The sequence below is a fragment of the Lagopus leucura genome, unplaced genomic scaffold (assembly GCF_019238085.1).
Source record: "Lagopus leucura isolate 7727_CA_CO unplaced genomic scaffold, USGS_WTPT01 Super-Scaffold_100001, whole genome shotgun sequence".
In the NCBI taxonomy this organism is placed as follows: domain Eukaryota; kingdom Metazoa; phylum Chordata; class Aves; order Galliformes; family Phasianidae; genus Lagopus; species Lagopus leucura.
This window is the reverse complement of record NW_024962262.1, coordinates 74,291,378-74,318,223: the sequence shown is the minus strand read 5'-3', so window position 1 is coordinate 74,318,223 and position 26,846 is coordinate 74,291,378. Positions and strand designations below refer to the sequence as shown.

At 43.2% G+C, this 26,846-nt stretch overlaps 3 protein-coding genes across 6 annotated transcripts; 1 reads left to right on the top strand and 2 right to left on the bottom strand.

The window, feature by feature from the left end:
- Window positions 1–7,731, top strand: IFNGR2 (interferon gamma receptor 2). The gene is made up of 7 exons (XM_042866380.1): window positions 1–109; window positions 1,676–1,802; window positions 2,251–2,426; window positions 3,493–3,641; window positions 4,907–5,060; window positions 5,765–5,919; window positions 6,843–7,731. The coding sequence occupies exons 1-7, from the start codon at window positions 34–36 to the stop codon at window positions 7,011–7,013; spliced, it is 1,008 nt and encodes a 335-aa protein (XP_042722314.1). The 5' UTR covers window positions 1–33; the 3' UTR covers window positions 7,014–7,731.
- Window positions 7,732–9,201: 1,470 nt separating this feature from the next.
- Window positions 9,202–23,561, bottom strand: TMEM50B (transmembrane protein 50B). 4 transcript variants are annotated; one of them, XM_042866384.1, is made up of 7 exons: window positions 23,535–23,561; window positions 15,909–16,084; window positions 15,072–15,184; window positions 14,246–14,313; window positions 13,059–13,151; window positions 12,379–12,436; window positions 9,202–10,754 (listed from the first exon to the last, which is right to left on the bottom strand). In XM_042866384.1, the coding sequence occupies exons 2-7, from the start codon at window positions 16,005–16,007 to the stop codon at window positions 10,709–10,711; spliced, it is 477 nt and encodes a 158-aa protein (XP_042722318.1). In that variant the 5' UTR covers window positions 16,008–16,084; window positions 23,535–23,561; the 3' UTR covers window positions 9,202–10,708. The 4 variants fall into 4 exon arrangements, with proteins under 4 accessions (XP_042722318.1, XP_042722315.1, XP_042722316.1 ...); XM_042866381.1 differs by lacking the exon at window positions 23,535–23,561 and adding an exon at window positions 19,856–19,927; XM_042866382.1 differs by lacking the exon at window positions 23,535–23,561 and adding an exon at window positions 19,807–19,890.
- Window positions 20,765–23,619, bottom strand: DNAJC28 (DnaJ heat shock protein family (Hsp40) member C28). Its single transcript, XM_042866379.1, has 2 exons — window positions 23,535–23,619; window positions 20,765–22,306 (listed from the first exon to the last, which is right to left on the bottom strand). The coding sequence occupies exon 2, from the start codon at window positions 22,253–22,255 to the stop codon at window positions 21,134–21,136; it is 1,122 nt and encodes a 373-aa protein (XP_042722313.1). The 5' UTR covers window positions 22,256–22,306; window positions 23,535–23,619; the 3' UTR covers window positions 20,765–21,133.
- Window positions 23,620–26,846: the final 3,227 nt, after the last annotated feature.

Sequence of the window (26,846 nt, the reverse complement as noted above, 5' to 3'; positions counted from 1 at the left end):
CGGGCCGGGCGGTGGGGCGCTGCCGGCCGGGCCATGCCGTGGCGGGCGCTGCTCCTCTTCTTCCTCCTCGGCATGTTCCTTCTCGGCTCGGCCCGGGCTTCGGGCGCAGGTGCGTGCGGCGTGGCGGTCCGAGCGGCGCGGGGTTGAAGGTTCAGGCCGGGAGGGGCGGTGCGAGCGCGGCGGTGCCCTCCCGGGGTGACCTCACCGTGGCGGGGCTGCCGCCGGCCGCTGCCTTTCCCCCCCCCAGGCGCCCGGCGCTGCGGTTCCTGCGAAAACTCGGAGCACGTGAGGTGACACCCCATCTGCCGCTCCGCTTCAGCGCGTGATTCGGGTTCTTGACGTCGGGTTGGATTTAGAGTGTGAATGCTTGGCCATTTGTTTTAAGCTGAAAGGCCCGCTGGCCGTGCGGCGCGGGAGGGCTGAGCACCAGGAGTCCCGTTGGGCTGAGCTAACCCGGTCTGGCAGAGCCCGAGCTCAGGGATGAGGATGAATCTTCAACATGTGTGCCAACAGGCGTGGCACTGAAACCCGTGGCTAGGCCAGGCTGGGTTGGTGTTACGCACTGCAGCTTGTGGCTTCATGCTCTGCAATGTCAGGGCTCTAACCTGTGACCTGACAAGCCAGCAAATGTCTGTATGAGGAGGGAAGAGCCTGAGGATTGTTAGCTGTTCAAGCAAGACCACATCTGAGCCGGACAGAAAGACAGGAAGGCAATTCTGCCTTTCCCTGGATGAGAGTGTGGTGCTGAGGGTCCCACAACGTGTGCCTAGCACCCTTGCTGTACAGATCCTATGTTTTGAAGTGCACATTTTGGTAGTACAAGCTGATGGCTGTTACAGAGTTCAGTTTGCACTTCCAGGAATGTCAGCAAGATTCCTGATAGCTAACTGAAATACAAACTGTGCAGCAGGACCTCTTCCCAGCAGTAAGCACTCTGTGGCACGTGGCAGTTTGGTGTTCAGCTATGGAGCCCTAACTCTGAGACTTCTGTCAGTGTTTTCAGAAGCTGGTAGGGGAAATCATCTGCATCCGCATGCTAATATAAGGCAAAATAATAAGCATGTGGTGCTGAGAGCAGAGAATGTGAACCAGCTTCCCTCATCCTTCATTACTCTTTTTTTTTTTTTTAAGAGGGAGAAAAGAATGCTGCTGTAGCTGGTTGTATTTTGTCATGACAGCCTTCAGTTTTGTACGATTAATTTGTGTGGGGTGTCAGACTGCACAGATTGCTGATGGTGTGAGATACCCCGCCACATGCCAGACCAGTGCTGAGGTTGCCAGAAGTGACTAGAAAGTGAAAACTTTTTCTCAAATGGAAGTTTCTAACTAACCGTTAGAGCACAATAGAGATTAATAGCTTGCCTAGCATTTGTAACTGTGAAGAACCTCAGTTTGCAAAGCAGAATGGTCCCTGTGTAGCATAATGTGATGTGTGCTTATTTAAGAGCACTACACAAAAGCTGAGGCTAAGAAACTAGTAGAATACCTAATTAAAACTTCAGGAGCGTAACTGGTTGTTTTGTATTTGGGACTTAGGACTTAATGAAAGTTTTTTTTGGTGCAGTTTCCTTCCTGTGTGTGAGGGGCATTAAGATCCTGCCACTACGCCCCTTCTGAAAGGTAGCACTGTAGTTAAATGTTGTAGTAATTGCTTTAACTTCTCTTCTTATTTTAGAAGCTTCTCCACATCTGCCAGCACCGAAGAATGTAACAATTTATTCCTCTAACTTTCGTAATTCCCTGAGGTGGTCTCCTGTTCAAGTGGATGGAGGCTCGGTGTCCTATACAGTCCAGCTTAAAACGTAAGCAAATAGTTTGAGAAGCAACCAAACTTATTTTGCTTTAATCCGGTAACAAATTTGGTTTAAAAATATGCTAAGAATAAAAAAGCGTAGAAATGAAAGTATGAGCTGCTTATTACAGATGTTTTTATGTGTATCCAAAAGCATCTTCCAGTGACATAGATTCTTGTAGCTTCTTGTGTTTCCACTGCATTGAGTAAAGACAGAAGACTCAAAGAGCATCCAGAAACGTTGCACAGTTTCTTGTGTAATTCTCACCTCTCTGAATTCTCCCTCACCCTTTTTTTTTTCCCAGTGCTGAAGAGATGCAGGCACTAAAATGGCTGTAGAATAAATGCTTGTGAAAGCAGTTGTTTTCTACATGCCCTTTTCTTACAAAAACCCTCTGGGTAGGAGGGATTGTATTTTAGAGCTTTGTTAGCTGGTCATCCTTTGTTTTGTGTCGCAGAGGTGCCTACAACCACTGGAGTGAGATAAACTGCACCCGTATTGCCCAGACTGAGTGTAGTTTCCTCCAGTCAGCAAAGGCACGTCGCTGGACAATTGTTCTGCGTGTGAGGGCTGAAATGGGGCCAAAGACTTCAGCCTGGGTAGAAACAGACCCGTTTGTGGCAGAGAGAAACAGTAAGTGTTACTTGTGGTGTCAGTACGTCTCTCTAAGGAGACTTGTTAAGTGTTCTAGGATATGTTATGTGAAAGAGCTGAGCGAGAGATGTGTAGGTGCTTGGTTAGCAAATGCTGCAAGGTCTCTGTGTATTACTAGGAATTTGATATCCATCAGTTCCTCAGCAGTGGCATTAGCAGCCCATTCCTTCAACAGGTATTGAGATAGAAACGTGTTACTGATGAGTTTCCTTGGATGGTCAAACCTTGTAAGAATTACAGCCTATATCACATGCACCCCTGTTTTGTGGCAGTTTCTGTATAAACTACCTGTTTCTGTTGAACAGATCTCTTTTTAACAAATCTAAGCTGTCCTGCCCTCAACTGTGGAGCAGAAGCGTGAAGGGCACACTTTAAATTCTATTAGACGTGTGGACAAGCATGTTACTGTTCTTTATGAGATCTGCCCTATTTCCTCGCTGTGATTGGTCTCAGGATTTGGAGAAGATAAATGTTGGGTTTTAGAAAACCCCTCAAAATAATGAAGAGGCAGAAGAATGGGTTTACAAGGTCTTCGGTTCGCCTTCTCCTGTAGTTTGTGATGGGTAATGGTGCTCCATGCTGGAAAGAGTGTATTTTCCCTGGTAGTAAAGAATGCAGGGGTAAGGAATTGCCAGAATCCTGAGTTGAAGATTACAACTGATGTATCCATAGCTTGTGATGCAGGATTGTTTGTGCAGGGGAAGAGTGGGATCCCTTGGTGGGTTAGGAAAGCATTAAGTAGATGAAAAAATGTTGCATTCCCTTTCTTGAGGAAAAAAAAAAATGCTGACATTCAGTGTTTGCTGAGTACTGTAAAAGTATCTAAATAAAGTTGAATGTAATCATAGAGTCATAGAATGGCCTGGGTTGAAAAGGACCACAGTGATCATCTAGTTTCAACTCCCCTGCTATGTGCAGGGTTGCCAACCTCCAGACCAGGCTGCCCAGAGCCACATCCAGGCTGCATAATGTAATATGTAATATGTAATATGATGAGCTGTTCAGCATCCCAGAGGTTCACGGCTCTTTCTCTGTTTCTTTTCAGCTACTATAGGGCCTCCTAAAGTAAACAGTGTGATTGTAAGCTCTGACTCCCTTCTCATTAGTGTCGCACCTCCTTTTGGACCTGAGGCAGGTTACCTTTTCCAGTATCATGTGTCCTACTGGGAGAACACAACAATTACTACTAAAAAAGTAAGAATTCTGATTTGTTTTGTTCCTAATGCTTCTATGACTAAGAGATGAGTCAGCATTTCTTGGCAAAACAACAGATGTGGAGGAAGAAAATGAATGCTTTTTTCAGAGCAGAGGTCATCATTCGGTGACTTGAATGTGAGTTAGTCTGGTTCTGGCACAAGTAATGCATGTACTACAGAACTTTCACATAGTTGTTTTTTTTTTTTCTCCATATGACATCACAGCTAAATCACACTGCAGCTCTGAGGAGAGAATCTGCAGAGTGTCAAAGGTGGCTTTCAAATAATATTTAGATTCCAAAGTTTGCTTAGGCAATTTGGAAGTTCTGGAACACGCTTCCTCCTTTCGGGGAATGTTTGTGTTGGCAGCGTCAGCGACAGGCTGCTGATGCCTGTGTTCCCAGGGCAGAGAAAGGCAGGAGTTCTTCAAAACATGTTGGGTGCAGCTGGGAAGAGCTGTCCCCATTTGCAATTAGACTCAGTGGGTTTGATCTGCCTCAGTATGCCCATGCCTCTGCCTTTCAAAAACGTATAAGTAAAAATGAAAAAGGAAGAAGAATCACAAGAATGTCATTTTCAAGCCGATTGCTGAAAAACAGAAGCAGAAAAAAAATCATTTCAAGCCTTCTGTTTTAAAGGTCTTGCTAAATCTGAAACGCCTCCACTTCCTTCCTCCCTTACACAAATGTGTTTTTGACGTGGATCAAATGTTTGAGAGTGAAATGAGATGTCACTCTTGGAGGGTTATTTAGGCTTCCCTGAAGCCCTCACAGGTTAAAAAGCTCAGTCTTGGTAGAAGTGTGGATATTTTGCACTGCCCATCAGCTGTTTTTCCCCTTGGCACAAAAATAGCAGAAGCACTGCACTTCAGTGTGCTTCTGTCAGCCTCTGATGGTGGAGACGTTTCTCATGGCTCCCTTTTCCTTCCCCCTTCCTGCCTTGCATCAACTGCCAGACTTACAGCAGCCGTGTGAAAGCATCCGGCAGCACGGTGTGGTTAAAGAGAGACCTTGCTGTTCACACCCTTGTGGGTAGGTTTTAAATGGTTGAGTGTATTTCATTTAAAACGAAGAGATTTCAAATACATCTCAACTCTCCTACTTCACCGTATTTCATGATGTCTCTTGACACATTAGGGAAGGCTGAGTTAAGAAAACTGTCCTTTTTTGAATGAGAAACTTCAATAAGGGGAGGAGAACTGCGCTGAAGCCAGGCTCTGATTCTTTCAGTAACACTTATATCCTTTTTTTTTCCTTTCAACAGGAGATAAAGACAAGCGATACACTATTCAAAATTAAAGATCTGAAGCAATTGACACTTTATTGTTTCACAATTCGAGTAGAATTGATGGCATATTTAGATTTCCAGTTGCTTGGACTGCAGACAGTCCCGGAGTGTTACAGAACAACCATCAGCGGTATAATCCTGTTCTTGTTGTTTTTCTTATATGATGGGATGGGTGTAGGACATTAGGTGGTGTAACTGGTTACATACCTCTGTTTGTCAGGAGTTAATATGTGGCTACCAATTCATAATTGCCATGAATGGCAAATGAATGAGTAGTGGTTGATGGTCTGAGAGTGGTTGATCAGTAGTTGATGGTCTGTGTTACATTCTTCCAGCTGTCCTTATTCTCAGTCACTGCAGTTTGCTGCCCCCAGGAGCTGATCTCCCTGCTAGTTTTGACCAAGTTGAAGTACTTGATGACAAGCCCCTGAGATGTGATGTTGGCGTCAAGTAGTGCTTGTTTTGCTGAAGGGAATCACATGTTCTAAAGCCCCTGGCATTAATGGCATTTTGCTGATAAAAACCAAAGGTGGAAGAAGGGCAGATTGCATTCCCTGCCTGCCTTCTGCCCAACAGCAGCGACTCCTCCAGCTCTGTTTGCCCTGCTAGCATGTCTTACATGTCTTGCATTAGGCTGGGTGCACAGGGGGACAGAGCTGGTGATTTCTGTATGGACTCACCACCAAGCTACTTCTCAGCACAGACGTTTAGAGTGCACCTGTGGCAGGGTTGTGACGTTAACTTAGAAGTTTGACTGTTACACAGACAGCAAATGTCAGCTTGTTGTTTTACATGAGCTATACAAATATGAACTTACCATATGTTCTTTTTCAGAGGCGGCCAAAGCTGGATATATTGTAGTAATATTTATGTCCATCGGTCTGCTTTTAGTTTTCATAATAGCTGGTTTCTTTTGTTTATGGAGACACCAGAAAGCAATTAAATATTTGTCCCAGCCACCTTTAAGAATCCCATCACACTTTGAAGAGGTACGTGTACACATTTTGTTTCTCTTCCCCCTCCACCTCCTCCTGCAAGAGACAGTGAATCCTGGGACTTTTTCTCCTTCCAGCTGACACAATTCTCTACTAACCAGTGTTGTCTCGTCCTGGTGATCTTCTTCTTTTTAAACAGGAAGTAGCCTTCAAGCACAGTTCTTAATTTAAAAGTTCTCATTCAGCATGTATTCCATATTCTTAAACATTCCTAATGTTCCCCCTGAAACACAGGGTCTGTTTAGTAAGCAGGAGAGTACACAGAGTTAAGAACAAATCCTTTTCTCTGGCTTCTTTTGCTATTTTTTCTAATCTTTCTCTCTGTGATTAAAAGTTTCATTTATTCAGTGTAACACTGGTAACTTAACTTTGAAGGCAAGGAGGCAAAGGGAATGTCAAAGCAAGTAGTAACTATAAGAGAAGAATGACACTGGAGCTTTCTGGTGACAATGAAAGGTACAGTTCTGATTTGTCTTGTGCTGAATAAGGCAGAATCTTCTCTCTCACTTGCCCAAGCCATCAGTTGCCAGATTCCTGCAGCTATAGGGCAGGCCCCAGCAGTATAATAGAAAAAAACTCTTCTGTGGTTTATTCTTTTGTAGGACTTTGAACTGACATATTTTCCAAAGATAAGTTTATCAACAGTAGGTAATGGTGGGATGTATTTAACTCACTTAAATGGCTGTCTATCTTATTTATTTCTCTGCAAAGAGAAGTGATGCATTTTTAACCTCCTTATTCAGTTCTTATCTCCTTCAAGGAAATCCAGAATAAAATAAATATACATTTAATTAGTATTTTGAGTTCTGTTCTAAAACAACTTGCCTATAGCCAGCAGTACTTGCTCAGGCTCTGTCACTTCTAATATACTTGTTCTGTGGATCAGTAGCTAAACTATCGTTTCTGCCATTTTCCAGTATTTGAGAGACCCCAGCATGCCTCATTTAGAGGTGTTGGAGAACTACAGTGAAGATCCCCAAGATTCTGTAACAGTTGTGTATACTGGAGAAGGAAGCAGCGCATATGGTGACATGCTGGATGGTAACACTTGTTCACACAGCAGCTCCAGCAGCCCTGATGTAACTTAAGGGGCACCTTTGTGACAACACTTGTATCCAGTTTTGGCAGAAGCTCCTGCCTCCAAGCGGTGCTGCTCAGCTCCCACCAGGACAGACAGTGAGCTCTGGACAAAGCGCAGCCACTAACAAATTCTGAGCCATACTTCCTGAGAATAATGTGGAACCTGGGCCTTTTTAAAAGCGGTTTCTGCTGTGCTACAGCAGCAATAATATTCTTCCTGCCACAGACTGAAAAGGTGGAATTTGAAGGTGAAATGAACACTAAATTGCCTTAAGAAAGACAGCTGGCTACAAATGACTGTATCATCATCATATTTCTCCCTCCTCCCCCTGAAGCCCAGCTTTGAGAAATAATGGCACTTTATTGAATATAATGAGGAATTTTTAAATAATTTTATAGCAGCTTTTATTTTGTTACTTTATTTGTGAAGTCTGTGTTGTCCCCTGAGTGTATTACATCCAATCCAACATGCTTTCCCAATTTGCTTTAAATTTGTCTTCCATGACTGCTGCTTCAGCCAAAAATGACAGTCTAGAAAGAAACTTCATGGTACTTAATCCTCCTCATTGTGAATCCATGCAAAGAACTACTCCAAGAAAGGCAAAGGGCAGTTAATTGCATCTCCCTTGGATCTGTGTATCTTCACACAGTGATAAAAAGCATTAATCTGTTCCTACAGTGAGATGATTGTATTCTTCACAGCAATAAAACTTATTTTGCTCAGAAGTTATATAAAATATCTTGATAATGGTGAGACACTAACGCTCTCCAGCAGTCCAGTTGTGTAAGTGCCAGGCTGACTGGGAGTTGTGGTTTCAGTATCTCAAAGCAGAAACAGCAGACCACAAATTAAGCCTCGTGTAATAATCCCATGGGATCTGAAAGGTGTCTCATAACACAAAAGTAACCACTTCTACAGTAAAAAGACAGGCTTTATTCCATAAAAAAAAATGTGACTTTTTTAATATTTGACACAAGTTGTTTTAAAAAATACAATAGATGTGCTTGTTGTTTGTTTGCATGTGGCTTGCTTGGATTCTCAGACCTATTAATGAAGTATGCCGCTGAAACAGATGCAGGTTATCAGTCAGTGCCACAGCTAGAAGTTATCTCAGCTGCTGCTGTTCCCTCCCCTCTGGGAAGACACACGACTAGCATCAAAATTAAGCAGTATTTCCCAAAAACTTCCTCATTCTGTGTCCTAGTAGAAGTAATCTAATCCCTTAAATCACACACCGTGCTAAGATAGTAGAGTTACCTGAAGACTTAGTCTACTTCAAGCCCCATTATGAACTTGCAAATCAGCCACAAGCTACAGAGTATCTGCTCCTTCCCTTCATCTGTATTTTTGCACGTGGTAACGTAAACAGATAACCACAGGCTCCCCACAGGAACAGCCTACGTGCATAAGGCAGGACACAAATAGCTGTTTAAGCACTCGGGTGAGTATCTGGCAGTACAGAATACAACTTGCTAAGTACACTGTACTACAGAGACTACATACTAGACTTCTCTTATGGAGGGTTATTTACTATTTCTTAGTTGCACAAATAGGCCACCAAAACAAAAACTGTTAGGGTGAACTCAAAGATAAGCTTCATAACTGCCAACCATAGCAGGCCAAGGTGTAACCTACAATGTGCAACTCCTGATCATCTTGGACTCTGCTGGAACAATCCATGCTGTAGAAGTCCTAGGGTTACTCTGAATAATGTTAGCACACGTTCATGTTCTCCGCATGTTTCTTACACCAAATACATTCTGAGCTTCAGCTGCTGGAAGAGATGCAGCTTCTACAGTGTCTCCTATCAGCAGCTATGCAGACAGCAAGCGAGCTTCCGGAAGAAAACAGAGAAAACCTCAGAAAGAAGCACGTTGCTGGGTACTCTTAAAAAAAGTTTCTTAACTAGAAACTTACAGTAAGGTACACTGGAAGAGTTCTTCCAGAGTGAAGCGTTTACCTCAGCTTGTGCTGTTCAAGTGTCAGATGTCAGACATAGACTGGAATTAGTTAGAGGCTACCTTTGTTTCTCACTCAGAAAAGCCAACAACCATTCTCCTGTATGAGAATGTGGGAGACATGAAAACAAAAACCTTGGTTTTAAATATGAGGTTTTGCAAGACTCTCTTAAAAGTCTGAATCACTTCAGCTGTTCAGTAGACTACTACTGCCCAATTATCTGCTGATGTTCATTATTTGGAGAACATAAGATAAAGTTTATTGCAATTTTCTGGAATTACAACCAACCAGACAATGTATGTACAAAGCTGTGATTAACACCAGTGAATATACGGTAACTCACTGCAGGATGACACAATGAGGATGGAAGTTAGTCTAGCCAGTAGCACAGTTTCAGCTGCAGTATTTGCTTCATACTCTGTTCACTGGAAAGATTCCCCCAAGGGAGCAATTAGATGACTAACGGTATGCAGTAACCATGCACGTATGTTACGTTCTGAAGTTTAATGCCGCTTGGTCAGCAATCTTGATACATGGAAAGTTATAAAAGCTTTCAGACACAAGGTAGATTCAACTGCTTTAAAAACACATAGAATTACAAGGAAGTCACCAACAGCAAGATGAATATACAACATCAGTCCAAAGCCATAAAACACTGCTGTTCTCCTTTCTGTATACTCCAGCTCGAGGAAAATGGATTCCAATAGTGAACACATTCCTATAAAATACCCTATAAAATACCTGCGAAATTTGGAACATAAATACATTTAAACTGGGGCAAGCAACAGTCCTAAAACTGGCACTTATTTCAAGGTAAGACTGTTAGCAATAACGCAATCTGCTATATTCCCATCTGAAGTACTCACCTGTTCCACTACCTAAGGTAATAATAGGTGGCAGCAGAACCGCTCATTTCTCAACAAAAAGCTTCCCCTGAAGAAAATCTATTTGAGCATAATTTTTAAGCTGTCAGTCTGATTCTCACCTATTCTTTCTATTCCCTAACAATTGGCAGCAGTTGCAGGGTTTTTGAAATTCTAGTATGTACAATAAATACTGATTGGCATCTATTACACTGAACAGCAAGAAATAAATTCCGTGCTGCTACCAAGTTTCATTTGTGCAATGGTAATCAAGTACAGCTGGATTGGTCATGCAGAACCTACTTAAAATAGGGTCTTGTTTAAAAACTCATAACCTTTTACACACAAAAAAAAGCTGCTTAATTGGATATAACTGTTCAGAAAAACATAAAACTCAACCCTTAACTCAGCATACAGTAGAATTTACCCTCAGGAAATAAAAGGTCACTTCCACGAGCTACCACTCCCCTCCAGGTATACAAGCAGCCCTTACTGTCAGCTCTTAATAATCAGGAATAGCTCACCTACGCATAAAGATATCAATCCCTTCCATCCTGCTTACTCACTTGCAGTTCAACTGAAGCCTCTCACATGTGTGAAGGTTTGGAAGATCGAGTCTTAACAGTCAATGGAAACTCATGTATTTGAAGAAATAAGCCTGAAGATTTCAGAAAGCCTGACTTTCCCTTTTTGAGATATATACAGTCATATGTACATATTCACAAATCTGTCCTATGAAAAGAGGGAGCTTATTACAGAAATCGTAGTTTGTCTCAGTTCATACTATTTAGAAAGCGAAACGAGAACAAATAAACGTAAATATCTACATACAGAGTACAACAGAGCAACTATGGAATAGACAATGCTGTATTGTGATCTCTCATCCCCATAACTCCTCTGTTCTTCCAAACTTGTAGATCAGAGTACTGAAAAAGAAAGGGAAAAAAAAAAAAAAAAAAATCAGGCCATACACAAAGAGGAAAAGGGCATTTTAATAGTTAACGTACAATCTTACACTGTTACACAGTAAAAATCAATGTCCTTCCAGCAATTTTAACTTCTATTCACATTAGTATCTATTTTTCTGTTTCTTGACTTTAGTCATGCAAGAGCACAGAACAGATTTAGGAACTGCTGTTTTGCACAAGAACATAACTGGTTTTCCAAACAAAGTCATAGAAGAGTCAGGCAGTAGTGATCACTGCCCAGCATTTAACACAGTACTAGAAGGAAAACAGCACACTAACTTAGGCGGATAAGAACTTCCAAAAGAGGAAGTTGTAAATCAGAGAATGTCCAGGGAACTTTTCACCCATCAGGAACAAATTTAAGTCTATCAGGTATTAGATAAGCTAGCCATTGCTATGAAATAGTAAAGAAAAAGGCAATAGGATGTCTCACCTACTGCTGGCAGGAGAGATGCTAAGGCGTTTGTTGTACAGAGAGGATATTGCCATTATCCATTGTGTCACAGACACTGAATATTTCACCCAGAAAATTGTCATCACTTAGTCATACATACACTAGTCCAGAAAGAACTGGACTAACAAGGCTTGGACTGTTAGGTGGATAAAGAATTGGTTGCATGGCAATAACAGAGGGGTGGCCAGAAGGGAGAGGGAGGTGACGGTCCCTCTCTACCCTGCCCTTGTGAGGCCCCATCCTACAAGAATAAGCAGAGCTGTAGGACAGGCTCCGGAGGACAGCCACGAAGATGATCAATGGGCTGGAGCACCTCTCCTGTAAAGAAAGCTTGAGGGAGTTGGGCTTGCATAGCTTGGAAATGAGAAGGCTCCAGGAAGACCTCATTGTGGCCTTCCAGTACTTTAAGGGAGCTTACAAGCTGGAGGGGAACTGGCATTTTACGTGGCCTGATAGTGATAGGACAAAGGGGAATGGCTTGAAGACAACAGAGGGGAAATTTAGGTTAGATGTTAAGAAGAAACTTTTTACTTAGAGAGTGTTGAGGCACTGGAACAAGTTGCTCAGAGAGGTTGTGGGTGCCCCATTCCTGGAGGCGCTCAAGGCCAGGCTGGAATGGGGCCCAGGGCAGCCTGAACTGATGGGGGGCACCACAGCAGGGGTTGGATCTAGATGATCCTTGAGGTCTCCTCCAACCTAAGCCATTCTATGATTCTATAAACAAGAACATGAATCTCTGAACAGTGCTCTGTCTCTAAGAAGGGGTAATTAAAGAATTGCTTCTAAGCACTGGAGCAAACAGGGTAGTAAGTGATAGCAGAGTAAGAAAAGTAATAATTGGATCTGTTTATAAAATGATTAATATCATCACATCAGTTCTCTATATTGTGCCAGTTTACTCTGTGACCCAAGTGATCTCTGCCTCACAGGTTTCACTCCTCAAGCGAAGATCAGAGCGGGTAATTAACTGAAATGGGGCTCTGCACTGTCAGCAGAGCTCCACATTGTCAAAGATCAAGTCTGGTGTGAGCTTTGGTTAGAATTAAATTTCCAGAAGTACCTATGTGGATGAAAGCAGGTGTGTGCAATACTCCTTCAAAAGGAAGGAAACTGATCCAGCTATCTTACCTGAAAAATATCAATGCATTCTGGAAAAACACTGCTAATCCAGGGTAAACATTGATGTCTGCAAAGTAACAAAGGAAATATTAAGATTCTTTTGTGCAGGAAAGGGTTTCTAAAACACTCATCACCAACAAGAAAAGTAGGTGCTTTGCATTGCTCTAGCAAGGACAGACCACACTTCCACTCTTCTAGATATTCTGTCTTTCAGCAGAAGTATTTTCTGTATCTGAAAATAAAGTTCAATGCCAGAAGACAATGTGTAATTTTAAAAACACTTTTAGATTTCAATCAAGAGTTCGGGCATTGTGTTTGGTTGCTTTTTGGTTTTGCTTGGTTTGCTCTTAAAACAGTACTTGGTAGCAGTTCCTGAATAACAGCTACCAGTGTCTGTATTTTATATAGAACACTTGTATATATCTGAACTGCTTGAAATGGTTCATTGTGGTAGTTCCTAACTTCAATTTCATCAAGCAATCCTCAAATCCATACAGTAAAGGACTGTGAAGGGTTCAACACGTTACAGATTTTCATATTCACAGCCTTCAGGAAAATGAAGCTCATAAACAAACCACCATATCACAAGATACATACCAAGCTGAAACAGAATACTTCACATCAAACTTGATGATACTTCCACAAAGCAGTGAAACCCATTTCTAAAACTAATCAATAAAGAAACTTACTCTGTGTAACATATGCTCCAAAAAGAATCCACATTGAAGCAATGAGTGAACCAAACATCAGCATAAAGCCAATGAAGAGCCAAACACGAGCACCTGCAGGAAATATTAAAAGCCCTGAGAACCACGTAGTGGTGATAGTGTACATGTAGTGACATACGATCAGACACAGAAGGTTCAAAAGGAAAGGGTAAAACCCTGTGTAAAGGATAACATCATCCAAAAATTGTCTTCTTTAACAAGGTAGATAGGAGGTGGATATTAGCAGTTACCAGAAATTTCTCCTCATCTGAAGGAAATGCCCGTAACATCATCTAACGTCACACGGAGTGGACTACTTAAGAGGTACACTGCCAAAGCTATTGTTTTTCTGAGGTAAGGATGGCATCCTGATAAGGTACACAAAAAACCCTTCCTGTGTTTACTTCAGAAAGGTATTTTCATATGGGTGAAATCCCTTGATTTACTCGGTGACCCAAGAGGTCCCTTTCCCTTACATGCCATCCTCCTCAAGGAAAGGTCAAGGTAGATAATTAATTGAAATGCTGGAGACCCCGCACTGCGAGACATTGCCCACTCAGAACGGAGGATGAAGCCTCTGCAAATAACCAACTTGCTCACTCATGGTAAAGGAAAAATCTTTATGTGCAAAGATTCACTCCAGCAGACTTAAGAATGAAACACAGGAAGGCATCGTAGCCTCGTACAAATGAGTAAATCCTCCCAGATTTCCCATGAGACGTCCTGCAGATCACATGAAAACTGATGCTGGGAGCCACATAGGAAATAGTAAGGGAATTATGAATGAAAGAAGAGAGAGAGCAGCAGGCCTACAGACATCACACAGTGGGTGACATACCGAGGAAACAATGTTTGCAGTGCACTCTAAAATAACAGATTCAGAAGGAACTCAGGTCCATTGCTTACCACTAGGCAGAAATTTATTTCTCTGAACAAGTATACGGGACAAGCAGAGAAAACTTCAGGTGTTCACACTATAAAGAGATCAAATTTTCCCAAATTTGCCTTTTAACAATGACAGTACTTACCTTCAAATGTTAATTTTGTAAAGAATTAACAGAACCTTTGTCCTACTTCTTAGCTTCTGATTATTATTTAACCACTGCATGAAAACAAAACAACAATTCCTTAAAACATCAGTCCTTTAACCCAGCATTATTTTAATTTACCTGTTCTTCCTAAGCATCCATCACTGTAGCTGTCTCCTCTCACCTGTGCATTTGATACAGCATTTATCCTAGGAACAAAAAAAGCATGGACATTTCAAGTTATCAGTTAAAAATCCCAAGTATAAAGCTCTCATTTGTTTGTTTGTTTGTTTTTTTAAAGGTAGAAAAAACTCTGGAAGAATTACTGCCATTCTGTACGGTCACACAGTATTACATCACCCCTAATGGAAGGATCCCAACTGGCCTTCAAGCAAACCCTATATTCCTGCTGAAGTTTACCTAAATGTTTGCATTAACAGACCTGTAAGCTGAAAAATCAGAACTGCCTTTTTTTAAAGTGACTGAAACATTGCTGGTCATTTTTTGGCCATCTGTTTAAGTTTTTAGTAGCACTAAAGTCACTTTTCAGGAACAATAATGGTCAGTAACACAGTAGTCTCATGACTGTAAAATGCTCTTTGATGTCTCTGCTTTGCAATGAATAGCAGAGATCTTCAAGTGAGACGTGTCCTGTAAGGGGGGGACCATTTATTTTCTTAAATTAGACTGCTGAGGAAGAAAAACCAACTTCAAAATACCAAATAACAAGAAGGCTGTGAATATCCATAAGTATCCTTTTTTTCTCTCCAATTAAAACTCATTTCTTTTCACTAAAACCCATTACTTCCCCTCAAGCTTGCCACGTTTACATCGTCACAACAGATACAAGATTACTCAGAAGTAATTTATAACAAAGTTTTACCATATGTATATGGTCTAGTAAAGATGGTGTTTAAGAGCTCACATTTACTATACAGTGAAAGAACTCCCTTCTATATACACTTACATGAAAAAAGCTAGTGTTGAAAACACCCCACAGGTATGGAACGCGTGGTTCATTTGCTCTGGCTTTGGGTAAACTACTGCAGCATCTATCATTATCCACCAACCTGTGAAAAACTAGAAATAAATAATACCAGTACTATGAGGCAGGAAGGGCACAATAACAGACTGACAAAACATGTCAAATGTTTCTGTACATCATTTAATTTTCCATTATCAAATACTGACAGAGAAAGTGACTAGCTTCAAGTCAGACTAAATGTTTGATAAGCAAGTTCTGCATTATACCTTAAAGTGGATGTTTTCACAGAAGCACTGGAGAATTGGTTCTGTTTCTATTCAATTACACCTCAGCCTATGGCTGAGTTCTCTGTACTACTTTAAGGACAAGGATCCGAAACATAAACTATGAATAATGTAAGTTATTTTGCCAAAACTCCATTAGGAATTGCAATCTTTTTTTAAAGAAGAGATAGTAGGACCAGTTTATTATTATTGCGATCATAGAATGGCCTGGGTTGAAAAGGACCACAATGATCATCCAGATTCAATCCCCCTGCCATAGGCAGGGTTGCCAACCACCAGACCGGGCTGCCCAGAGCCACATCCAGCCTGGAAAATTAAATACAATGCAAATTTATGTGATTCGTAAAAAAGGATGGCTAATGGTTATACTTAGGGAAAAAAACAATCTGAGAAATACGCTGGATCAAGGTGCAGTTAACAGCAAAACTCCACAAAATTTTACAAAAATAACTTTGTTGTATTTCCAAATTTGTCAGCATGGTTTCGACCCAGCTCTTCTCACAGATGAGCAAACACTGACGTATTCATAACTTACCAATACACCAGCAACTATGGAAGCAATGGCATTTCTTCTTTCACTCCAGTCAATACACTCACATTCTGGCCACCGGAAGTTGTCCAAGAATCCTGCCATTTCCTCACAGATTAGACTGCTGCTCTTGTTCTGCACTTACACATGAATTCTTCCATTAACAGCAGCGTTCTAAGTACCTGAAACATGGCCAAGAATGTATTTAGCACAGAATGGTAAAAACTCAAGATGTTTGACAAACTGTCATGAGCAGTCTTTAAAATGTATACTTTTGCAGAAGTATTCCACACATTCTATAGCTGTTCCATTGAGCTTCATTAAATAGGGCAAACTCCATCACAAACAGAATTACAATATAAAATCAGCACGTGAGCACTGCACTCGATGCATCGTACCTGAGATGTAAACATACTGCTTATTTATTTGTAACGTATAGAAACAAAAGTGGGAGCCAAAAAAGCAAAAACATTTCACCCTAAGTTTCACCACTGAACTGTAATCCTATCACTGGCAGTTAAAAAAAAGAGTAAGAGACACTGGGCAGGATTTCACATGCAGAGCAGAACCTGATCTTTGAGTCTGACAAAGGAATCTTAGATAAGATGCCTGTATTTCCTGTCTCCAAACAAAAAAGAGAATATAGTGTCTTTCTATCACAGTGGAAAAGCGATCACCTCAGTGAAACAACTAATACCAAGGGTAAGGGATGTCCTCCTCTGCAGCCGGATGATCAGTCACAGATCTTCACACATAGATGAAAGCAAAGTTCATCAGTGCTCGGGTGGCCCTTCCTTGTTTTGCACTCTCAAAATGATTCCATATGTACTTCATTTGTTCCTCTTCAGTCCATGAAACTGTTTATCTTCCTCAAGCAGAAATCTACCCTTCCTGCCAGAATCTCTCTCTTCCCCTCGCACCCTCTTGACCACTCAGGGCAGAATGCAGCCCATGGCTCCTGTCACTGTCTTCACTGCGGACTATACAGATTATGCTCTGCAGTACAGCTGGCCACAAGCAGGAGTAGGTAATGCAGCATGTTTTTGTTGGTTTTGTTTTTTTCCTTCTCTACTGAGAACAATGGCACTTCTGTCAAATCCACCAAATTTATTATCTTGCCTGCTAATACCCTCAGAAGGAGCAGCTGAGGGAGCTAGGGTTGCTCAGCCTGGAGAAGAGGAGGCTCAGGAGAGATCTCATCAATCTCTACAACCACCTGAGAGGATGCTGTGGTGAGGTGGGGGTCAGTCTCTGCTCCTGGCTAACAGTGATAGGACAAAGGGAATGGCCTCAAGTTGTGCCAGGGAGGTTCAGGTTGGGTATTAGGAACAATTTCTTCTCAGCAAGAGCAGTGCTGCAGTGGCACAGGCTGCCCAGGGAGGTGGTGCAGTCACCGTCCCTGAGGTGTTCAGGAGCCGTGTGGATGTGGCACTGAGGGACATGGGCAGTGCGCGTGGGGGGGGTGGGCTGGTGGTTGGACTGGGGGATCTTAGAGATCTTTTCCTGCCTTAATGAGTCTATGATTCCATACTTTTTGAAGACCTATTTTTTCAAATCTGTATTTTCTTTCAGATTCTTTTCCCGTAACACACAGTTTTAATAGTACTGATGTACTTAAAGGTGTTAAATGGTTTGCTTGGCCAGCCAATTTAATTAAACCAATGTTCAAAGCAAATAACAGGTGGCATCTGGTACACAGTACTAACATACGTATGTACATAGTACGTACATCACACAGTAAGACCCATTCAACACCACCAAGTCAGTCACGATAAACTTAACACATGGCACGATCCTCTTACTTACTAAACACGTTTAAGCACTAAGTTTAAAAACAAAACAGAGGCATTTTGGTCACATGAAAAATCTGAGACAAAACCCCTCTCAACTGTTTTCAGTATCAAACAGAATTTTCACAACTGCATAAGTGACAAGTGAGCGAACATAGTGCCCAAGGAGGCTGTGGATGCCCCATCCCTGGAGGCATTGAAGGCCAGGCTGGATGTGGCTCTGGGCAGCCTGGTCTGCTGGTTGGTGACCCTGCACACAGCAGGGGGTTGAAACTGGATGATCATTGTGGTCCTTGTCAACCCAGGCCATTCTGTGATTCTATGATTCTAGTGCTGCACTGATCTTTTTTAAAATATTTTTTTTAATATACATTTTAAGATATGGAGCAGCTTTCTACCAAAGCATGTTTTACCAGAAATACTGACTCACCAACCTACACTTTGCTGTAACCTCATCTTTGTGCTGAGAAGAAAAGCACCTCGATGATGCGAAGAGATGAGATAAGCACTATCTGCTGGCAGTCTTTCAACAGCAAAGACTTGTAACTGACTGTACAATTTTCCTCTTTCACTAGAATGGCAGACATTGGGAAACATAGCATAGTGTTTTTGCAACACAAGACAGACAAGAAGTTTGGAATTATTTCTACATGTGTCTAATGCTTTGATTTCACAAAGAGGAGTGCTAGTGTGGGCTTCTGGCAGCAATGGGGATAAAGGAGCTGATGTCTCTGCCCTTTTTCCTTATATGATGTAAACATTAACTGATGCCACGCAGAATTCTGCAAAGAAGTCTCTCATACAATCACCTCAGAAGAGTGCCATGCAAGAGTAAAAATAACATTTGTCTTCATATTTCTATAGATCTGCATGTGTAGAGACTTCACAGTCACACAACTAAAGGCAGTGATGCACCATCCCTTCCTGCGTGACTGAGCGTTTCCTCACTCCATGCCCACCACAGACAGATATTTCTGTCTATGAGAGGACAACACCGTCCCTGTCCAAGCAAGAACAAACTGGGCCTAAAAAATAACTAGGACAGTTATAGCTGCTGCAGAAATAACATTCAGTAGGTGCCAGCACCTGGGTTAAAGCAACTAGGGTATCATTCACTTGAATGAGGCAAAACAACATACCACATGAGGCCTGGAACATAAAAGTTTCTTCGTAAAGTTAGGTTCTCTCCCCCAAAAAGACTGGTTCCACGTGAACAAAATGTGAAAGCAGTGATAAGGAAGCGAAAAAACCTGCACAGGGAAAACTGTCTTAGGCTGCAATACTGCTAGGCTACAAATAATGGGGCCTGCTATTTCCAAGCAGAAAGCAAAAGACAGGCCAGAGGAAGAGCCACTGAAAGCCATGAAGAACATATTCCTTCCTCCTTTCCTCAGGGAAGGAGAAAGCACCTTTCACAAGACATCGGTTTGAACACGCTGTAAGCCATATACATGCAATGCACAAGAACTAGTGGAGGAGCAGAGGATACTCGGCAGTCACTGCAAGGACCTTACAGTAGCACTTCTACCCCGCTCTGTGCCAGTGGTCTCCGCTGCACCACTCCCCCATTTCTGCCACCACGTGAGTTTCACTTTCAGTTTCGCACACACAATACCGTATCGCCTGCGTTTCAGGCACGGCGGTAAAAGAAAGGACAGGAACTTTCCGATTAATAACCCTACGGCTAAGGGGCCAAGGCATCGAACGGACAACGGCCCCCCGCAGCCCTCAGCACGACGCCCGGCTCCAAGGTGCCGTGACCGCTCCGTTACCCCGAGGGGCTCAAGCCCCCACAGCGGCGACCCAAGCCCCGCCGGCGGCCGTCACGCTGAGGGCGGCCTACGGACCTCCACGTCCCCGCCCCCAGCCCAGGCCCGCGACTCCGCCAAAAGGTCACGGCACCGGGGCGGGCGGCGCGGCCGGGCCCTCGAGCCCGGAGAGCGTAGAGCTGCCGCGCGTTGCCCCGTCCGGGACGGAAGGTACCGGCCCGAGCTTCCCCCAGCAGCGAGAGGGGACGGTGAGAAGACGCGGCGGGAAGCGGGAGCCGTTGAGCGGAGAGCGGGAGCCGAGCGCGCGAGCCCCTGCCGCCCCCCGTAGCCCCCCTGCTCCCACACCTCTTCGCCCCCTACCGCGGCGCGAGCGGGAAGCGGCGGTCTCACGTACCCCCGTCCTGCGCGAGACTCTTCCGCCTGCCGGGGGGGCGGGGCAAAAGCCCGGGCTGACCGGCGAGCGACGCGGCCCTCCTCCAATAGGAAGCCGGTACCGCACGTCACTGGAGGCCGGGCGAGGAAGGAGCGCAACGATTGGGCTGCGCCTCCGCCTTCACGAGCGAAGCTCCGCCCCCTCCGTATCCCCGGGCGGGGGCGGCCCTGCCCCCTCCGGTGCTGCTCCCCTGTGCGCGGGGCTCGGTGCCCTTCGCGTCGCTTTCTTCCCGTAACGCTGAAAGAGGCGGCACCAGAATCCTCAGCACAAACTTCAAACAACCCTCAGAACAAACTCCGCCTGGCACAAAAGGTTGGATAGCCGGACTTCAGAGAGATGAAGACAAAACACAGCAGTGACACTGAAACTGAATTGCTCCATCCCACATCTAGAGCAAATATAAACTACCATTCCTTGTTGGTCTTTCTTTTTTTTAATCGTCATTATAATTATTGAAAAAGTGGCTTTTGCACCTGGCAGCTTTTCATGCTACAGGCACACGGCCGGCTCTAAGTGCCGAGAATCAGGTCTCATCTGCTCCATTAGAACCAAGTAGCTTTAAAAGGTACACAAAAGCCATTCCGAATGCTGACTCATCCATTACGGCAACTTCAGTATTTAAACTGCTGATACTTAACTTCATGGAGAGCCAAAATGGATTCCATCAGAGTCAGATTTATTGGAATCCGGTTCCTATTTACGCTCGTGCAATGAATCCAACTTACAATTAGCGCTTTTCACATCGGTCACTGCGTTCATTTAAACAGCAATTCACATCCAATTCCCGTGGAACATAATGAGAATTAAAACCTGATGTTTCTCAGCCTGCTATCCAAAGGACATTTAAACAAGGAAGGATAAAGGTCAAAGTAAAGGGCACAGTCAGAATTTTACTTCCACTTTGTCCTTACAGTGTTTTTACTTACATGTCGGTTTCACGTTACAGGAATAACAGCATTGTACAAATCATTAAATCATTATACACCGAAAAGCACAAATTTTGATTTAAGCAGAAGGAAAAATGGGCTGCAATAGGAGAACTGAATTCACTTGTTCCTTAGCAGCATTCACAAAGAATTAATTACCCACAAGTGAACATCAGGCACCCCAATTCCTTTAAGAGGTGTAACAGCCAGGTGGATTTTACATTTTCAGTGAATCTGAAATTTCTCTCATGCTACAGGTTTTAGTTATAAAGTGCATTCAAAAACATGACAAGAGAGGTGAGCTAATATGATCTTATTTCAACGTAGTATTTAACCACTTCAGGAGAGAAGACTTCCACCCAAACCGTTTAACCCCTTCCCCTTCATTTTCCTTTGTGTCTGAATCAGAAGTCTCCGTGCTTTCCATCAAAGCTTCGTAGGTCTTTTGTGCTCGAATGATTTCTCTGTCTGCACTGAAGTGCACCATTTGTCTGCTCAGAATAGGAACAACTAAATTGAAGCTGTCAATTCTTTTGTTTAACTTCCTGATATCTTCCACGAACTGCTCACAGATGTGATTCCATTCCTTTTGCCTATACGGAGTCATTGGCTCTCCAAGCTTACTCCTGGATTCCACTAAGCTCTTTCTTAATCGCTCGATTGTTTCCCGGATTTCTTTCTGCAGGAGGATCCACTCCGGCTGGTATCCGTTGTCTATCAGAATCCTGTTCAGGTTGTGAGTCATAGGATCGATGTGCGGACAATACGAAAACTTCTGCAAAGGCTTTCCTTTCCCGCTGAGGTTGTCAAAATCTCCTTTTGCCATTGATTCCTGGATGAGGTCCTCGACCAACCGTTCAACTGCCTGAGTTATCTTCACTTTTTTGCTCTGTCTCACATCCTTGGCTCTCATAAGGTCCGTTGCAATGTGCTGGTTTTCAAGTCTCCGTGTTCGGTACGCCAACACTTGCTCAGTAGCACGGTCTACTCTGAACTGCATGTACTGTTTTTCTCTTTGGCTTGGTGTTCCATAACCAACACCTTCAAAACTCAAGTAGTGTCTATGCTGTGGCGCGTTTGATTTGAGCTGGTCTTCCTCCTCCTCTTCCTTATTCTCAGTGGATTTCTTTTTGTTTGCCACATCATTAAGCACAACTCTGTACGCTTCTTCTACTTTCACAAATGCTGCAGGATCTGCTGTGATGGAACCGCTGTCTGGATGGTACTTTTTGGCAAGACTTCGGTACGAATTTCTGATATCATCGAGTGAACATCCTTCCTCAAGCTCAAGAATTTTGTAAGAGTCCTTGACGTTCCTTTTAGGTTTGTAGCCTGACAACATTCTATTGCCACAAATATAGGAAAACGGCTTCAGGCTTCTTGGAATCATTGCTTGATGTACCATTAAATGATGTCCTATGGTGTTAGTCAGCATCGTATAAAACCACTTTCTATTTCTTCAGATGCAGATACATTATAAACAAACCTACAAACACATTTTTTAAAAATCATATTATGTATGTTTATGTGAACTTATACAGCTTGTTCAAGTCTTATTATATTATTGGAACCAAAGAAATCCCTACAAAAAAATACAGACCAGTATACTCTCTTTTGCAGACTAACAGTGAATTCTGAATTTCTTGTTAATTTCTACTGAAGCAATACTAGTAGTATTACAATGTAAATGGAAATTAAATCACAATACAGCTTTCTCCTGCCATAGCAACAGCGGCACAGGTTTGTTATGCACGTCTTGCTTCCCAAAAGATCAGAGCTTTACTGCCTTTCTACAAACTCAGCGCAACATAAACTGGAACTATGCTTTTCATTGCGGAATTCCAGTGAATAACCCCAGCTGCTTCCCAACAGACTTGTGCTCCAGACCCCTCACAGTTCTGCTGCCCTTCTCTGGACACATTCCAGGGCCTCGATGTCTTTCTTGTAGTGAGGGGACCAAAACTGAACAGGGCTCTCAAGGTGCAGCCTCACCAGTGCCAAGTACAGAGGGACAGTAACCTCGCTGGACTTGCAACATAGCACAGCATACAGACCACTGCTTTGTCTCCTACTAGGTGGTTGGTAAAGATAATTTTGTTCCATTTGTCCATTAAACCCACCTATCTACCACTTAAAAGGAATGATGATAGAATCACAGAATGACCTGGGTTGAAAAGGACCACAAAGATCATTCAGTTTCAACCCCCTGCTGTGTGCAGGGTCGCCAACCAGCAGACCAGGCTGCCCAGAGCCACATCCAGCCTGGCCTTGAATGCCTCCAGGGATGGGGCATCCACAGCCTCCTTGGGCAACCTGTTCCAGTGCCTCACCACCCTCTGTGTGAAAAACTTCCTCCTAATAGCTAACCTAAACCTCCCCTGTCTCAGTTTAAAACCATTCCACCTTGTCCTATCACTATCAACCCTCGTGAACAGCCCATCAATGAATAATCTCTTGAAATTCAATATCCTGATATGAAGCGGTCCTTACAAATCGGGTTCTTACGCCCCTGGGCCCGCTCTAACGACACTGGGCAGGCTGCGGGCTCAGGGCCGAGGCGAGCGGAACGCAGCAGCCGGAGCTAACCCCGCCCCTTCTGCTCCCAACGGCCGACCCCCACCAAGCCAAGGGGGCGCTGGCACTCACGAAGAGGGCGCCCACACGCACTGCTATGTAGGGCGGGAGAGACACCCCTCCGCGCGACGCCGCCTCACCTGCTGCCTGCTGCCTGCTGCCCGCCGCCTCCCCGCTCCCCTGCCCTGCTCTCCCTGTCTCACACGGACGGCTCCCCGCGGCCCGCCGGGGGGAGCTCGAGCGCCGCCGCCAGCTCTGCCGGGAGACACGTGACTCGGCGGCACGCGAGCGGAGGGGCAATGGCGGGCCCGCCGCTGGGGGCATGCGCGGTGCGGTTAGGCAGGCGGCAATATGGCGGCCAGCGCGCTTTTCTGTCAGTGCGTATGGTTGTACGTGCGTGCGGTTATACATGCGATCTAGTGCTGAACCCACCCTACCACGCGCACTGCCCACGTCCCTCAGTGCAACATCCACACGGCTCCTGAACACCTCCAGGGACGGTGACTGCACCACCTCCCTGGGCAGCCTGTGCCACTGCATCACCGCTCTTGCTGAGGAGAAATTCTTCCTAATATCCAACCTGAACCTCCCGTGGCACAACTTGAATTCGTTCATTCTTGTCCTAAGAAAAATGTGGAATGCTTCATGAATCTGTGGAATGTTTCGGGACTGTGGGAATTTTGTTCCTGAGTTAATTTTTCACACATCCTGGCTATTACAAGAAATCCTGGAAAGAAAGAGACAGAAGTGTTATTCTTCCATTTTATGAGAGATAAGACTCTTATTCTGGCAGTTTGCTGTTCAGTCATGGATAGAAAATGTGAAATAATCCACAAAACTAAAGAAAAGGGTCTAGAAGTAGTTGTTAAGCAATGCTTTAGGTTTTTATATGGCATGCGTGTCCACAAACCACAGCATTCCAGGACAGTGTCTGTCCAGCATACACCAACCATTAATTGCCTGGAATTTTTGAACAAACTTGGTGGGTTTACTTTGAAAACTGCTCTAGTGGTGTGAAAACAACATGCTTGTGTTAGTGTATTCTTTTGTTCACTGCCTGACTTCAAGAGGCAGAGGTATTGTCCAGCATTATGCTGGCATGCGCTAATTTGGTTTTCAGTGCTGACTGAGCTGTAACTCAGCAAGCTTGTTTGTTGCTAACCAAATGGCTTCAGGTACTGTCATGACAGGACTAGGATGCTGAAGAGAACAGCATAGGACTTGGTGGAAAATAAAATAACACTACATGTTATCCTTGATGATGTCTATATTAAGTTCCTTCTGAAGGTAAAACATGTATTAATCAAGGGGGGGCATGATTCATGTACATGCAAGACATGAAGGTAATTTTTGTGTATAAATCTAAGGATATATTTCATTACACTAAACAGAGATGTGAGAGTTTGGTGGGTTGTTTTTAACCTAAATAGTTCTGTTTAGACCACAAGAGCTGTGTTTTATTTTTACACACTGCCTTTGAGAATCCTCTCTTGTTAGAAGATGTACTATTGCTGTGAACAGCATGGAAGCTGAGTGATCCCGCCTTTTTCATGTCTCCTTGTAGCTCTTTTTTTTTTTTTTTTTTTTTTTTTTAGGATTGAATACTGTTAACATCGTAGGACTGATTGGTTGGGAGGAGTTGTTTCATCATTAGCTAAGGAAAAATGGAAAGAAGGAAGAGCAGTGCACACTACTGAAGTTTTTGGGGAGGTCTGTTTCGTACAGCAGGAGGCACTAAGGTGATGCTGCCAGCTACCATCAGACACGATAAGGGGACAGGACAGCATGCATGTCTGTCTGCTTCTTTCAGGCTCTCATCCTTATCTCTGGCTTTAGGGGATCAGAAGTCATTTGGATCTGAAGCAGGAGCAGAAGGAAAACTAGAATTCATCAGGAGGACTCCTCAGCCTTTTGTGTGAACAAGCTGCAGGGTCTGCCGTGGTAAGAAAAGATGCTCCAAAAGAGATACCCCTCTGCAGAGCCTTTCCCCTAGGACTGGCTCTCTTATGGCTTTCTTTTCATCCAGTATGCATGCAAGTTGCTTTGCAAAAAAAAAAAAAAAAAAAAAAAAGGTTTTTTTTTTGTGTCCTCACTGTGATGTAAAATTGAAATGTTTTTTTTTTTCTTCTTTTTTTCCCCACAGAATAGAAGGCATTGCTTGGTCTCACTCTGTTCCCAGTTAGCAATTTGAATTTATTCTGCCTTCTAAAACTTCGGTGAATTGTGAAATGATGATTAAGAGAAAAACTATTTGGCTTTTGAAGACACTTGGCTTTTTATTAATTACCACTGAAGCTTTGTAGAGTGCATCTTTGCTATAGATACAGCAGTTCTTACTCCTTACTTTTAAGCTTACAGCACCTTCCTTGTGATTACAGAAATATTTGTCAAGCAGTGAAAAAAGAAAAGACAAAGGCTGACATACTGGACACTTGCACAGTATGAAGGAAAAGGAAAGAAAATTCTTTTGCCAGGAAATGGGTCTGGTGATTGATAGAGCATTAAGCACACTCTCCCTGTTTATGTGCATGAAGTACAGTACTTAAAATTTAAGATCTCTCTTAGATAATTTACAGCAGGACAAGGCACCTGAAGTACTTATATTACACTTGGACAATTTAATAACTATGAAAATATATAGTTAAATTTTAGTTTGTTGATATTAGGTGAAGACATCTTAATGCTGTCTCGGAAATTAGGGACGTGATTATTGTTATATTACAGTAATAACTCGGTGTCACATATTTAACTTTTGTTAATCTTTGGAAGCTGCGTAATGAACTCAGACCAACAGTCATGATTCCTTTTGAAAAGGCTGACAACGTTGCCTACAAAGCAGTTGTTTTATGGTAACTTTAATTTATTATGTATTTCCTGGGTAAGGACTGCTTTATGCCAATAGCGTCTTCCTTAAAGGTCATGCTCTGAGATTATTTTTCTTTCTGACATTTGTCCACATCCAGCACATATGGAAAAATTAAATTTGCAGATGTTGGTATGATAATATTTCTGAAATAGATCAAAACTAATTTGCCTGGAAATATTATCGAGGAACTGTTGTAAATGTCAGTCTGGTAGTGAAATTAACAGTTATTCTTTTATTGAGCATGCTATTCTGCTCAAGTTACCCTCCTAGCAGTTGTCGAAGTATTAAACCTGTCTGAAAACTGTCTTTGCTATTTATTATTGAAGGTGTTTACACTCACGGGAAGTTCCCAGGTTGACCACAGTGTTCAGTTTGAGATACCCGCTAAATTACCTGGAGCATTTGTATGAAGCTTCCTGTCCTGTCTTCTTCAGTTGTGTGAAGGATTTGGTGGGACCTAGATGTTAGATTATTTCAGCCTGACTGCTCAAGAGAGGAAATATTGACAGTGCTGAAACAAGCCCCTCACTGCAAGAAAGATATTGAGGCCCTGGAACGTGTTCAAAGGAGGGCAACAAAGCTGGTG